This window comes from Girardinichthys multiradiatus, chromosome 15 (genome assembly GCF_021462225.1).
Source record: "Girardinichthys multiradiatus isolate DD_20200921_A chromosome 15, DD_fGirMul_XY1, whole genome shotgun sequence".
Lineage (NCBI taxonomy): Eukaryota > Metazoa > Chordata > Actinopteri > Cyprinodontiformes > Goodeidae > Girardinichthys > Girardinichthys multiradiatus.
This window is the reverse complement of record NC_061808.1, coordinates 14011417-14027362: the sequence shown is the minus strand read 5'-3', so window position 1 is coordinate 14027362 and position 15946 is coordinate 14011417. Positions and strand designations below refer to the sequence as shown.

General features: G+C 38.2%; 1 protein-coding gene across 1 annotated transcript in view; it reads left to right on the top strand.

The window, feature by feature from the left end:
* LOC124881596 (protein eva-1 homolog A) overlaps nucleotides 1–15946 on the top strand; it is a 97540-nt gene that overhangs the window by 17947 nt on the left and 63647 nt on the right. Inside the window, exons 2-4 of the mRNA XM_047387225.1 lie at nucleotides 8654–8877; nucleotides 11740–11863; nucleotides 13347–13499. Of these exons, the coding sequence (XP_047243181.1) occupies nucleotides 8654–8877; nucleotides 11740–11863; nucleotides 13347–13499 (501 nt within the window). The remainder of the gene's footprint in view (nucleotides 1–8653; nucleotides 8878–11739; nucleotides 11864–13346; nucleotides 13500–15946) is intronic.

The following is a 15946-nucleotide window of genomic DNA, read 5'->3' as shown; positions in this document are numbered from 1 at the left end:
TAATTAGTCACTTTAAATTTCCTTTAGGAATGAGTGCATGTGTGCATGGTTGCTTGTGCTGTGTGTCCCTGTGTTGCTCTGTGATAGATTGGCGACCTGTCCCGGGTGTACCCTGCCTCTCACCCAATTAATTTTGGAGAGAGGCACCAGCTGGATGGATGGATGGTTGGATGGATGGATGGATGGATGGATGGTTGGATGGATGGATGGATGGATGGATGGATGTGAGGATTATACATTTGTCTAGAAGGACTTTCCTTTAGATTCTGGGTGATTAGTTTCCAAGGTTTGACCTAAGTCAATAAAGTCGCAATCAATTAAACTGTTGTCCTTCTAGTAAAAGTTACCTGAAAACATAGTTCGTACATTTGTTGTCTGTTCATGAAAGAAAAGGTAAAATCATGTTATTACCTTCTATACAGAGTTGCAAAGGCAAAGCAAGTTCTGGATAATGTCTAGACTTATCAGGTTTGCAATTTTGGTACAGATTTATGCTGCTTTGGCTCATTCATTTTGAATGATTGAGAAAGACTCCATCTGTCGTTCACTTTGCAGCAATAAAAGCTCATGCTCCAGTTAATAACGCACAGTCTGGCATCCACCCACCTCTCCCAGGCTATAAAAGTGACCATTAAAATGACATATGTGCCCCCCTTATGGCCCTTCTCTCTGTGTGTCTTTCTCTCCATCAGACTGTGTCTGTGGGTGTCTGGACATGTACACAGACATCATCAGCAGGGTGTTCCCGAAACCTTTTTGCCCTTTGCTATTCACCCTTCATCTTTGTATCCACCACCCAACCCAAGATAAGAAACCCACAGAAATGCTCACAAACTCAGAGTAATATGTCCCCTGTATTGGTTACCCTTTGGCCCTCAGAGGTCACCAGGAAAGACACGTGCTAAAAGAGGTCGTGAGAGGGCTTGGACGGGACCAGTGAATGTGGATTCCCTAAGGGAGACTTTGCAGCCCCTGTCAAGCTGTGATGACATCTGTAAGCTAGCAGATGTTTTATACCTATATACCCCTCAGGGAGAGTTTCAGCAACAGACCCACAAGTGGAAGTTTCCTTATTGTTTGTTAGGATTGGCTAATGTTTATTATGAAAAACATTGACGCTTATACCACACTCATTTCCGTGCTTTTACTTGGTCTCATTCTTTCGGTCAACACTCAAATACACCTACTATTGGATCATTTAACAAGTAGTACATTTTTAAGTTTGACTTTTAGCTCATTTCTCTCCTCACCACAACAGGTCACTACAACATCTATGTCATTTTCAGTTGCTGCCCCAACTGCTCTCTTCATTCCACCCCCATTTGTGATCAAACCCTAAAGCTTCTTAAGCAAGTTGGGGTCATTTTGTGGTCATTTTGCCATCTTGTATCTTAGCAGTTTAATGTGTTTCGTACCTGACCTTTTGGACACCAATCGGTGCCTTCTACCATGGGAGGTTTCTTAACAATCATGCATCAGTTCTTTTCAATGTTCTGTAAGGAAGTGTGGTAATATTACTCAAATAAAAAATATCAGCAGGAGGTCAGTCAGAGTTATTGTGGTGTGAGGAGGGCCCATAATGTGTGATATTTTAGAGTCAACTGGAAAAACAGGAATCGGAACCAAGATTTACAGAAATAAATGTAATACAAAGTTTTTATATAATAATTTAAAAAGTAAATTATACATAAGAATTAAGCATTTTTATGATAATGTATTCAAAAATGTAGTTAAATATTTATCTACAAGGGCAAAAAGGAAAAAAATATATATTTTGATATATCTAAAGCGAAAGATAAACTTATACACCATGGTACAACATGGATACAAAACAACTTCTTCATAGGTATTAAATGGAAGTAAAAAAAGTTGAAAAGATAATGCACACCTTGACTGCTTCTGTTTAGTGAACAACAGAGGTACAAATTGGCAAAGGGGAAAACTGACCCAGAGTCTTCTTAAAGTCTTCCACTTTGCATGGTAGCTCAGTCTAAACCCTGGGTTGGTGTTCTACCATTTTGATGCCACATATAATTTAGTAAACTTTGCAACGATTAAAAAATTTGAATTATAACCTAATCTTCATGGTTTCATTGATTACATGAACTTGTGAAGAACAAAAAAATGGGTCCTTTCAGGCCTTGCAGACTGCTGCTTTTAGTGTCATATATCATGAAAAAATTAATTTGCTGTTTTCAGGACATCTGGGGGCAGAGGCAGGTTTAGAAGTTATTTATGCAGAGTCAGTTGATATTTGATTGCTTCTGCTTAACCCTGTTGGTTTATTTATGCAAGTCTGTGCTTGGCTGTCTGTGTTGGCACAGGGGGAGCGTAGAATCGTGCAACAGGGGTGTTTGTGTTTAATGACTCCAGCTGCCCAGGCTCTGGTCTCACTGCAGTCATTTGAAGGAGGGTTCTGCTGGAAAGTCCACCATTCAAGTTAAACAGATCATATCTTGAAGATACTGGTACATTATGTGACATACCTATATGTTTGCTTTCAAAAAGTATAATAAACTTGTTTGCTTGTACTTACATTTTTTGATTTCAAACAACAAAATTATGTATGCAAACTCTAAAAGTGATTGTCTGGACACCTTTGCTAATATCAAACAAAAGATTTTTAGAGTAACTGCAAAGCTATAAAGCTTATTTTAGATGCATGACCTATGTGCATCCACATTCCTTTAAGTTCAATTTTAAATTGTCAGTCAGTCATTTTCTACTGCTTATTCCATAGTGGGTTGCGGGGAAGTTACTGCCTATCTCCAGCAGTCTATGGGCAAGAGGCGGGGTACACCCTGGACAGGTCACCAGTCCATTGCAGGATAACACACAAACAACCATGCACACACTCATTCATACACCTAAGGGCAAACAAACAGGCATGTCTTTGAACTGTGGGAGAACCCACGCATGCACGGGGAGAACATGCAAACTCCATGCAGAAAGGCCCCCGGCCGGGAATCGAAACCATTGTCTAATCCATAAAAGATTTAATGTTATCCCTTTGTTAGCTGCAAAAGTTCACTGAGACAGCCAAGTCAAGATGGTCTCTACACACAAAAATCTGTACTGTTAAATCTAAATCAGTAGTTTCCAAAAATTAATCCTCTGGCTATATAACGGCACTGACAGACCTGCTACTCGTGAGTTTTACTGGTTTAAGTGTAAGAACATTGTGGAAAAGCAAATCAACAAGGGTATAATGACAAAAGAAACAGTCTCAAAAACATGTATACATTTTCCATTGGTTTATAACTATAAAGATGTGCAACTTTTTCCTGGTGTTTTAAAATTTAAAATAGAGTCCTGCCCAATCTGTTGAACCTGAAATGAACAACACCCAAACCTAGTTTATCATTGTCATTTAACAGTATCACAGTTTTTCACATGCATCTTGCCCTCATAAAAATTGCTTATTGTTGAAATAAAACAAAACTTATTTTCTTGTGCTGCAGTTTGATGCATCTTTAGCATTGGCTTAAAAACAGGACACAAAGCTCTTCAAAATAAGGATAATGAACACTTGTTAAAATAATCATGGGAAACAATGTCATATATGGAAATGTATTTCTATTATTTTAATGTTGGTTGGACATTAGTTGTTTCACCACCAACTGTTGGACCTAACATCATCTTAAAGTCTCCTGTATCATGTGATATATGCTAGTGGTTGAGACTTTTATTAAATATACTTTTTCTAATATTATATTTCTAGCAAGAGACAAACTCGTATGGACCCCCCTTTCTTTGTGCTTTCAAATCTCTGTCTACAAAAGTCAAAGAATATCCTTTAGATAAACTTTGATTTTGGGCTGAGAGTTGAAAACAAGATCCTCCTTTTCACCCAGGAACCTTTCACCCCACGAATCTCAACACATCCCCTCCAACCCACAGAATCTCAACACCTTCTTCCCCCAAGGACAAAACTCTTGACTCTGGGCGCTTGAGTTTTTTGTGCTACTGACACACAGATGAAATATGTAATGGCACAATTAAATATTAATTGTTGACCTGTGACCCAGATTGTGCACTTTGGATTACCTCTGTGCTTGAATGTTGTGTTGAAAAATAAGAAACTGTGATTACACAGGACTCTAAAACAAAATTCCATTCAGGATCAGATCAGACAGGTGGTTTATTCTTCATACCAGCTTTTACATTAGCTGTAAAAGCTGAGCAATCATAATAAGCTGACGTCCAATGCATGGATTGTAAAGGATTAACAATTAGTGCTGTAAAAGTGCAGTAATTTTCTCTTGAATTACAATTTTTAAGAACAGCTCCAAGAACATATTCCAGTTTATTTCCTCAAATTTAAAACATTGCTTTGTTCCATCAAATCTTTGAAAGCGTGGCCAACAATTTCAAGCTGCTACATATTTCACATGCACATTCAAATTTTTATCAAAATCCTAGTGGGCTTCACCAATATCTTAAAAGGGATCCAAATGAAGTATCCACTTTTGCAGAATCCCCCCTGCTCTTTCTTTGTCCCATAGTGTGATTAACTAGAAAGTAGGCTAATCCAAGGCGTGACTGTAAGGGCAAGACTAATTTATTGTAAGGAGAAGAATGTCGTGTATTTTAGGAATGCATTTTTTTAGACTCCAGTCTGAAGGGTCTTACAGTGAGCTGTACTTGGCATCTGTACAAAAACAGTTACTTGTCGCTATCATTTGACATCATGTTATCTTTGTGGTAATTATGTGAATTACCTTCATTTTTGAGGTTGTCCTTTAATGAAATAATATTAATTTGAGGTCTGAAAGGTGAATGTAATATTTTGATGCTAGAGCATGTTTAGGTTTTTGCAGCGCCTCTAAACTGAGAAAAGTAATTACTTCAAGTCTTAAAGTTATCAGCTGTGGCCTTCAGACTTTTGCCACATCCTGCAAGTAGATAGATTCTAAATTATTTTAAAATATGTCTCATTATCGGTACCTAAGCAGCTTAGCATATTGTTTTAGGGATTATAAACACAAATATCGCTTGCATGAACCATTTGCTTTCTTGATCAGGTGGTATATGCTTTACTTTTCATTCGCTCTCTACAAGTACAGTTTGGGCTGTGCCTTTGACACAGGCCGCACTTCACTCTTCCTATAAATTACCACTTGAAGGGAATGCCTTCCCTTGCAGAAAGCCCGCAGCACAGCATCTTGGAAGTTTTCAAGAAATTAAAGGCTATAATCTTTATAAAATAATGCCAATTAATGTATAAAGCTGTAAATTCCTAAATGTGGAAAAATGGATTGTAATATAGATTTGATTTTTGTTACCGCCACAAAAACACAAGGATTTCTTTGCTTTGATATGTTTTGAAGTTTAGTTAGTATGTTGCAAAAGTATTTGAAGTTCTTTACATTTTGTCACATTACAACCATACACTTTTAAAGCATTTTATTGAAACTGAAATACATAAAAATGTGTGGCTGTACAGTGAAAAAAAATGAAAAGGTCCAAGAGGTATGAATGCTCTTGTGGGGCACTGTACTTGGACTGTATCTGTAGTTTCTGCAGCCATTTGAATATCTCTAAACTTCAATGTAAACAGTCACTTTTGTGGCATTCAGCTAAGCATTAATATGTTAATATTCAGCAAAGTTATACATACCTGCTAGTTGCAAGAAGCTTTAGTTTACACATTAAATTGAGTTTAAAGAATAAGCACTTGGATAAGATTCTGTGCTAAACTAACACTGTAGCAACATGCCAATTATACCTGAAGCCACTGCTATTGGTAATGTGCAGAGGGGCTAGCTAATAGGAAGAAACTGCATCTTTCAAACAGAAGACTAGCTCATTGACTCTCCACCTGAGCCAAGAGTGTAGTCTAGCCCACATGTTTATGTTTTCTAAGTAATTGTCATACTCATTATGAGCAAAGACAAAGCACCTGAACTTCTTGGACCTCGAAGTGAATTAGTCGGGCCCGGCTGACATGAAAGGCAAGGCAGGTAACATTGCAGAAGAGGTTTGAAATTAAGGGAAAGCTGAAAGTTGTATTTTTAGAAGGGACACTTGACAGCAGTTTCCTTCTTTGTCTTGTTGACACAACACAATAATAGTCACTAATCGCCATCATACCTGACCTCCTCCCCCACCGGGTCAGACTTAAGAGTACTCACGTGACCACAAATGAGAAGCAATAGTCTAGTTATACGGTCTGCGAGCTGAAGAACCGACTGACAAATGAAAAGATTATGTCTCGGTTGGGCCTTAAATACAAAAGGCAGGTGAATCTTCATGTGTCTCGGTTTATAATAGATCCAAGTGGTGCCTGTATTGAAATTAAACATGTTCATTTCAATAAACGTCCGGCACAAAAGTGACCTGTTTGTACAAGAGCAGCATCTCTACCGTAGCATCCTGTCTTTTAATGGCAGAACAAACAAACCAGTAGACAAAATAAAGCGGTGGCTTTTGTTAGGGATAAAGGGCAGAGATCTAGTTAAAGAAGTAGTTTGGAGCCACATGAAAAGAAAAAGGGGAGGAAAAGGGAGGAGGAAAGATGCCTGGGTGTTCCTCCATTGTTAAGCTGTCTGCCTTGAGGGACACCTGTCATTGACTGAGCTGTCCACACAGCCGCCTGATTTGGCCTTTAAGGAAACCTCATTCTACAGGAAGAAGGAAGGGGAACAACAGGGATGTTCCTGAATAAGTAGGAGGGAGACAGAGACGACTTGGATTCTTCAGAAATCACCTGAGGGTTCGAGTGAGATAATCTGTTTGTATTTTTCCTCCCTGCCCCCTTTGTAGGGTGGAGTAAGGCATATCGCAGTGTTTATAGTGAAGAAACTGTTGCACAAGGACGTCTCTTTGAAGAAACCTCCAAATGGCAATTTCTCTAAGCTATCTTAAGCCAAGTCTGTTTTACTGCCATCCTAACCCTGTCTGTTTCCTTGATTACACAAATGGTCTGTCATAGCACGACAGGGGTTCTGCCAGGAACCAGCTTCAGATAATGCGATACTGTTACACCATCACCAGAGGTCCCATTTTCAGGAGCCAAACAGGCTTGTCCTGACCACATTGTTTGTGTTGACGTTTTGTCTCTTTATATGTGTGTGTACGCCTGTGTGTGTGTGTGTGTGTGTGTGTGTGTGTGTGTGTGTGTGTGGTCCTGCTGCCAGGGGGAATGCCAAGTTCCCCTCACTAAGTATGGAATGTGGCAAGCAAAGTAGACAGGGGGCTCGTGGGAGATGGAGATTGTAGCAAGGGAAACTAGCAAAGCCCAGATAATTAAAACAATCATAATTTGAGAGATGATGTCTTAATAAAATGTCATGCTCAGACAGCTTGTAAGCTGTGTATCAAGGAGTTATTTTCATGTTAATTTGTATCAAATATATTATACAAGTATTAGAAATAGCATCTGTAACAAAGGCAAGTATTGTTGTCCATTTGGGTTTGAGCCCTTAGTAACATATCTGGTGTTATTCAGATCATTTCTAAATAAAATGAAATACATGTTCATTTATTTTCCATTTTCACAATGTGGAAATCTGTTTGTGAAATGGCCATATAAAAAGTATCTCTATTTAGAGAGTGGCTGACCTTTCAAAGCCCTCAAATGTCTGTCCTGTTTCCCTTCCTCCTTTTTTCTGTGGCCATGGTGATAAGGGGCCAGTGTGTGTGTATATGTCTGTTTTCAAGTGCTCATTTTGTCTGTTTGGGAACAATGTTTGTGTTCTTTCCTCTTTTCTATTGTTGAGCAAATAGGTATAATGGAATCACACTGTGTTCATGTTGTGAATTTATGACTGTGTGTATTGACCTTCTGCTAAATGTCTCTGCACTTACAATAAAAGGGAGCTTTAGCTCAGTAAAGAACGTTTCATTTGTTGAGTAATGATCATTTGAATTAGTACACACGTTTAATTTGCTGTATTCACATTAGAACATTAAACTTCAATGTAATTTATTGGGATTTTATGTGGTAGGCCAACACTAATAGTAGTTGATAATAGATACAAGACTCTTACATTTTTATAAAGAGTGGTGTTCATATGTTTTCAGTCCCCATGACTCATTACTTTGTAAAACATCCATTTGTTGCAGTTACAGATACAAGTACCTTGGGGTGTGTTTTCTACTTTTCACTTCTGGAGAATGTACATTTTTTAGCTGAAGTTCAATCAAACTGGATGGAGAATGGTCTATGAACATCACTTGTCAAGTCCTCTCACACATTAACAATCAGATGTAGGTGTCTTTGCAGCTTCCAACAGGCTTTTTATCCCAGTATGTTCATTTATTTTCCCAACATTTTTCCCAACTTCCCCTGTGCAAAAGAAAAGCATCCCCACAGCATGATACTGCTGCCATCATGTTTTATTGTGGGAATGGTATGTTCATAGTGATATGATGTGCTACATTTCCACCACACATACCATTTTGCTTGCAGGCCAAAAAGTGAAATTTTGGTCCCAACAAAAACATTTTCTCCCACCTCTAGGTGATAAAATATGAAAACGTTAAATGATATACATCCATTTTCAGATATCTGCAAGTAGTGTCTCTTCCATATATCCTTTTCCTACTTGGTTAGCGACAATTATTTAAAATTAAAGTTGGGGAGATCCAACAAAAAGTCTGCAATGTTTTGTGCCAAATGTGACTGTGCTGGTTTCTTTCTGTTTCAAAGGCTACCTGTCCAAAGTGTTGAGGAACTACACAGAACAGGCCTGTGACGGAGACTTCCTGTCTGTTCGTTGTCCACCCCGTACAACCATAACTGTCCAATCAGCTTTCTATGGTAGAAAAGGTCCCTCAGATCCTCAGCAGTGCCCTCCGACCTACCAGGCACTCCTGAGCTCCTATAGTTCCCAGGAGGATGATCAATATTGTTCCGTGTCCACAGCACTACAGGTAAATAAACAATAGAAAGTCCTTGTAATTTCCTTGTTAACTTTTTAATGCAGCTAATCCCGCCTCTGGCAATGCTAATCCTGTTAGTCAGGGTTTTACACATAAACAAACTGCTTTTTATTGTTGAGTTTAAAAAATCTCTGCTTTTATTTATGTGAGAAAGACCTCAAAACTACCTCTATGTGTTGGGAATTTATTGGAGGCTTTAAGGTTCTGTTCAACCCATTGCACTCTCTAAAAGACACAAGATATCCCAAAGAGAAGGCCTCAATCATACAGTGCTTACATGTTTTATACAGTGGATGGTGTCAAACAAAATTACAGTAATTAGTTATAAAAAGACATGGTAAGTGGAATCAATGGGTGAGACTTCGGAGCCCCTTCATGGAGATGAAACATCACTTCATCTTTACCCTGGCTTAATCTTGATCCCTGCTGGTCAGTCCATACTGTTGTTTAGGTAAATATTGACGTCAACAACTTATCATATGAGGCTTAGAGCCTGCGTCAATTCGAGCCCCTAACTGTTATGATTTGGGGTTGTTTGGTTTTTGGTTTCTGGATTTTTGTTAGTCTTATTCACAGTTCAAGTTTTGAATCATGTTTCTGTTTATTTTCCTGGTCATGCTTTAGTTTTGTCGTCTTGTTCATGTTTTGTCAAGTTTGGTTTTCGGATCTGGTTATGCTTTTGCTTCATGTTTTTCTAGTTTCTGTTAGTTTGTGTTCAAGAGTCTCTGTTTTGCTCCAGCCTTTGTTTTGTTCTGTTAATTCAGATCATCTGCACCTATTAATCTGTCTTCTTGTTTCACCTGGTCACACTCCATAAATACACACCTGTTCTGTCATTCATTGCGGAAACATTTCTCAAACCAAGTCTTGTTTTTTGATCATGCCATGCCTGTCTTGCCTGCCCGTTTGTTGTTTTGTTCCTGTCTCCTGCTGTGAGTGAGTTTTTGTTATTAAAACTTTTTCACTTACCATCACGCTGCCTGCTCGTCTGCATTCTGGGGTCCTATATCTCGCAAGCAATAACACTAACAATTTGGGTCACAATTATGTCATGCACAACGCAGCTGCCTGGTGTTTTAGCCTCCAAAACAAGTATTCATCTCACTGCAGGTATTCACCCCCTCTCCCCTTTTAACAGACTTTTTTTCACCTTAGCATTCTTCAGATTCCTGTGGCAGAATGTGTCCCATAAGGCAGGCAATTTGGCCATGGGTTAATTTTTGTAGGACCACTGATTATGTAATGCTTTGTTGGGATGTTTTCTGGCAAATTACCCACTTTAAATGGGAAAGGGGCTTGAGTATTCCCGTGACACAATGCGATTTCACGGAGTTTTTCACTTTAGCATCCTTTCCCAAATTAGGATGCGGTGGGACTAACAGCCTCGCCTTCCAACACAGACACAAACAGATTGTGTTCAGCATTCATTCAGTTGTTAGCTTCATTTTGAGTTTGCCCTGCCTTTTTGAGTCAATCTCCCTCCATTTCTACTATAGAGTTAGGCATGAATACACAGACACAGAGGCTGATTTGTATGGAAGGGAAACATTGACTGGCTGATGTGCCACCCACATGAACATAACTGACACCAGCATTGTTGGCATTATTGTGAGAATCTCCATCTTTTATGGATAACCCTCTAAGAGTCAATATTTTAAAATGTCTTGTTAATCTAATAGAAAATAAATTCATAACATTTTCCAATTTACATCTATATAGTTGAAAATGTATAACCTTTGGTTGCCGAACAATTATTTTCTTGTGTAACGTAACCTTAATTTCGATATTTATAACCTTTTTCTATTTTTATTATGTGCTCATTTTGATTTGATACTAGTGAAAATTTCAAAGAAAGCTGAGATAGGAGCATATCAAACTTTTTAATTTTTAAATGCGCCAATGTACTGTATGTTTAATTGCTAACATCGCAGTTTAGGACCCTTATATTTTACTACATAGCCATGCTGTTGTAGTCTGTGCAGAAAGGCTTTGTTTTGTCTTGGTATTTGATGCATTTTGTTTCCTGGATTAATTTTATTTTGGGCAGCAGCATAAGGTTGCTGTGCATTTCTGTCATTGGTAGAGATGTGTAAAAAGCTTAGGAATTCATTCAGGTTTTATTTTTATTTTGTTTTTTAAATTCCTAAGAAATTATTGTTTTATGATAATAAATTTACCAGTGCTATACTTTTTTTAAAATAAGTAAATATAAATAAGTAAATGTAACCAAAGTACCTTTTTATTTATACTTTACTTTTGAAGTTGATCAGAGTAATGAGGAACTTTGTTAGTAATTTATGACTTCCCAGTTTCCTAAAGGATAAATACAAAGTGACACAGAGGCCAATTTGTCTTAGCAACTCTTCAAAATGGGAAAGACAAGTGAACATGTCCCTAAAAAAATAAAATGTGGATTGCTTGTTACTCAGAAATAGCTACAACAAAATAGCTACTCACCTAAACTTTCTCAAATCTACAATCAGACCGGTAATTTATTAAGTTTGAAGCAACTACCGTAGAACTGTCAACAAGGCTGGATGAGCACCCAAGTTTATACTGCCACAAAATACAAAATCTCCATGGCTCACTGTTAGAAAACTACACCATTGACTGGGATTGTGAGGGTCACCAAAAAGATGATGAAACCAGACATTAAAAACAATGTCAAGACATTAGAAGCGTGAAGTTTCCCAAAGTTTTTACTTACCTTGGCTTCCCATGGATATATACCTAGCCTGTTTGAAGTGGGTTTAGGTTTGCAGGCACCAGATTTCACCATCATTTTGTTTATTGTTCTCTCTCTAAAGCTGTCTCTGGTCTTCTCATGCTCTGTGTCACTCTTTCCTTCTATAGAAAATGCTGGACGAGTGCCAAGACAGAAGGAGCTGTCAAGTCCTTGTCAACAGCCGTGTATTTGGGACAGACCAGTGTCCTGGTAGCAGTAAATACCTCATTGTCTGGTACAAATGCAGACCAAGTAAGTCCATCATCACCTTCTCTGACCTTAGTTCTTTTTTTCAGTCACCCGTATATACAGGGCTTTTAAAAAACGTCTTCATACCCTTTGAACTTTTTCACACTTTGTTTTATTGGGATTTTATGTAATAGATGAACACAATGTAGTGCGTAACTGTAAAGTGGAAGGAAAGTTATACATTGTTTTCAAATCTTTTTACTGTTTAAAATCTATGACCCATGTGGTTTTAATTTAGGAACTACATGAATTAGGAGAAATAACTGAAGTTAATAGCTTATTTAAAAATAACTAATATGTGGTGGTAGATAACACCCTACAGAGTGGGGTGAGAAGCACCATCCTCAGATGGGAGCTCGAAGTAGAGCCGAGGAGTCAGTTGATGTAGTTGGAGCATCTGATCAGGATACCTCTTGAAACCTCCCTTTCCAAACACTTGACAATTATGCACCAGTTTGTTTTAGTGTATTCTCAATAAGACACATTGAAGATAATGGTTGAATAGTGACAAATTAGAAGCTGGGTTGTGAATAAAGGACAGCAGTCTTCTCTTCATAGGTTAACCTCCCCATAATATCATCTTTCCGTATCTGTTAAGATGTATTTTTTTTTTACCATTAAAGCAAAGGTTGTTTCATTTCTCTCCCTTTATCTTTTGCCTTCCTTCCTCTGAGCCAGAAAGTTAAGAGTATCACTTCAGAGGTGAGTCTCAACAGTGCAATAATCCCACCCAGATTTTAGCATTCATTCAAATCTAAGGGGCTGTGCTGAGCCAAGCTGCACTGAGCTGTGTAAAACTTCTTGCTAGAGTGACCACAAGTGAGCAATAATCCTCTGATCCTCCTGGTTCCCCCACTTCTTCTTTCTCCACCGGACGCCGGGGCCAATCAACAGCTTTTTGTTCGGTGTCACTTAACCAATGGCTTCTCTGTGGAAGAAAGAAAGGCCACATGGGGCGTTGGTATGGTGTGACAGGCAGGTGTCACTGCCTCTGAAAGGAAAGTCGGATGGAGAGTACTGCAAGTGAAGAAGAACAGAGAAAGAGAGAGAAAGAAAGCAGGAATCCATCACCAGGAAATATCCTGTCCGTTTTTGTCTGCTCTCCTTAGTCGACATTCCTGTTCCACTCCCCACATGGACAGAGAAGTGACTGCTGTTCTGTTTTCATTTTCAGGCCAGTGGACCAGCTCCTTGCTGTCACAGGTCACTTTGGCTGGATGTGTTTGAGGAATGTCTTTGCATGACTCTGCATGTTCGCTCGTTAATTTTCCTCTGTGTCTCATTGTTCTCAAGAAATAAAACTCTGTTACTCATTACCAGAAGATGTACTTAACCCTATAAAACATAACTTACAAAACAGTTTTGTTTTTTTTAACAATAGAGGACCTCAATGATCAGCCGAACCATTAGTAAAGTTTATTTCACTTGCTTTATCAAGTAATTAGTTATGAACCTGTCAGTTATAATTTCTTCTCCCTGTTCACAGATGAGTATAAAAGTAAGGTTGTCTGTGAGGAGGAAGAGATGAGGCTCAACTGCAAGGAGGGTATGCAGATTTCTGTTTACTCTGCCATGTTTGGTCGAACTCAGCGAGGCACGCTGGAGTGCCCCCCCCACTTCAGAAGGGCACCATCAGTAGGTGAGACCCATTCTCGTTATCAGTCTCCGCTTGTAGGTTGTGCAGTAGTTAAGGGTGTTTGGCCTCTACACACTATAATGGGTGGTAAATCTGATGCTTTACGTGGCTGGGTTTCAGCATACAATCTGAGGTTCTGGTGACAAAACTGCGTCTTGTTGCAGATTTGCTCATTATTAGAGTCTGCATTTAGAACATAAATCTCAAATTTCAATTGTGTCATCTGATTTAGTAAATCTTCTCTCTTACAATACATGATAGTTTTCAAAATCTTTTTGTCGAAAAGTGTGGCATGCCTTTAGATTCTGCCCACTGTCTGACATACATAGAATCAGAATAGATATTTTTAGGTACAGTACAACATTTCTATTTGCTAAGTGCCAGCATAAATAGATATTTTGGAGGGAATTTCTTCAAATTCAGAAGTTCACATTCACTAAGATTACTTCAAGTCAGGTTCATTCTTAGGCAAAATGTCTAAATACCTAAAAGTTCCATGTTTATTTGGGTAGGAAAAAGGAGGAAAGCTTGTGAACCTTGGAACACCACCCCAATTATAATGTACGGGGGTATTAGCGTGTTGTGTGCCCTTCACCAAATAGATGGCATCTCCAGGAAAGAACATTATGTGGAAATATTGAAGCAACATCTCAAGACATCAGCAAGGAAGTTAAAGGTGACCTATTATACTTCCTTTTAAAATGTGGGCTTGGTTTATGGGCTATACAAAACATGTTAATTTCATTTTTCATTTTTAGGTGTGGGACTGAGGTAATGGTGCCAGTGTAATTGTGACGCCACAATTACACAGCTTTTGAAACTGTGCGTTTTCTAGAAAAAAGAAAACATTAATTTATAGCCAATAAATGGCTTTTTTGCGTTTGCAGTTTTTGTAGAAGCATTACAAACCCAACTGGAAATATAAAAACTATCAAAAAGTGAATTTTGCATAATACATCCTCTTTAAAGATTGAAGTTTAGTTTGAAGTATAGTTTCTTCTGTTTTTGCTTTTTCTTGTCGCACTTAAATATTTTAGATTGATCATCAAACAAATTTGAATTTTGGAAATGGATAACCTGTTTTAAAATGATGATTTCATTTATTAAGGGAAATGAACCAAACTGACCTGGCCCTCTGGACAAAAAGTAATTCCCCTATTGTTAGGTCCTGAATTAACTGTGAATAAATAAAATCTTTTAGAAAGCTGAGCTCAATTTCATAAGCAAAACCCAGGCCTGATTATTATCTGACCTGCAGATGTAATAAATTATTTTTATAGAACTTCTCTGATGGCTGAAACGATCTCAAAAGCAACACATCATCTGAACAATTTCAAAAACAGTAAAAACATTATAAAGTAATTGACATTTATCAGACTGGAAAGAGTTGCAAAGCTATTTCTAAGATGCCAATTATCCAAACTGAGAGCCATAATTCACAACTGGAGAATACATGAAACAGTGGTGAACCTTCCCAGGAGAGGCTGGTCAACCAAAATCATCCCAGTAGCACAGCAACAATTCAACCAGGAGGTCACAAAGCAATCGAGAACAACACTGAGAACATCTATAGCACCGTGGACCTTGATTGCCTCAGTTAGGGTCAGTGTTCATGATTCAACAATAAGAAAGAGAATGGGCAAATGGTCTCTTTGGTAAAGTTTCAAGGCCATAACAAAGGCAAAAAGGCTCATCTTGCATTTGCCAAAAAAAGATCTAGGTGATCCCCAAGAGTTTTAGGAAAATATTTTGTCGACTGACGAGACAAAAGTGGGACTTTTTGGAAGGTGTGTGTCATGTTACATCTGACCTCAAATTAACAAAGCATTTCAGAAACAGATCATAATACTGACTACAAGTGGTCTGTGGTGGTAGCGTAAGAGTTTGAGGCTGCTTTGCTTCCTTAAGACCTGCTATAATTAATAAAATCATGATCATCATCTCTTTACCAGAAAATCCTGCAGGAGAATGTCCAATCATCAAAAGAGGATCTTAAGCCCAATCACACTTTGGTTATGCAGAAGGACAGTGATCCAAAGCGCAGTAGCAAGGCCACCTCTTAATGACTGAAAAAAAGGAATGTTTGAAGTGGCCTAGCCAAAGTCTGGACTGAAATCCAATACAGATACTGTAGTATCACCTTAAACACACTATTCATACTAGAAAACTTTCCATGGTGGCTGCATTAAAACATTTCTGCAAAGGAGAGTAAGCCAAAATTCCTAAGTGGTGATTTTAAAGACTTATTGCCAGTTATCGCAAACTTTTAATGTCAGTTTTTGCTGCTAAGTTGGGGTGGAACAACTGCTTTTTGTAATTACTCTGGATATCTTTATCTAATATAAAAATTTGTTTGATTATCTGAAACATATACATGTGACAAAAAAGCAAAAACTGAGGAAATCTGTAAGAGGGGAACACTTTTCACACCATTGTATGTAAACATCTGG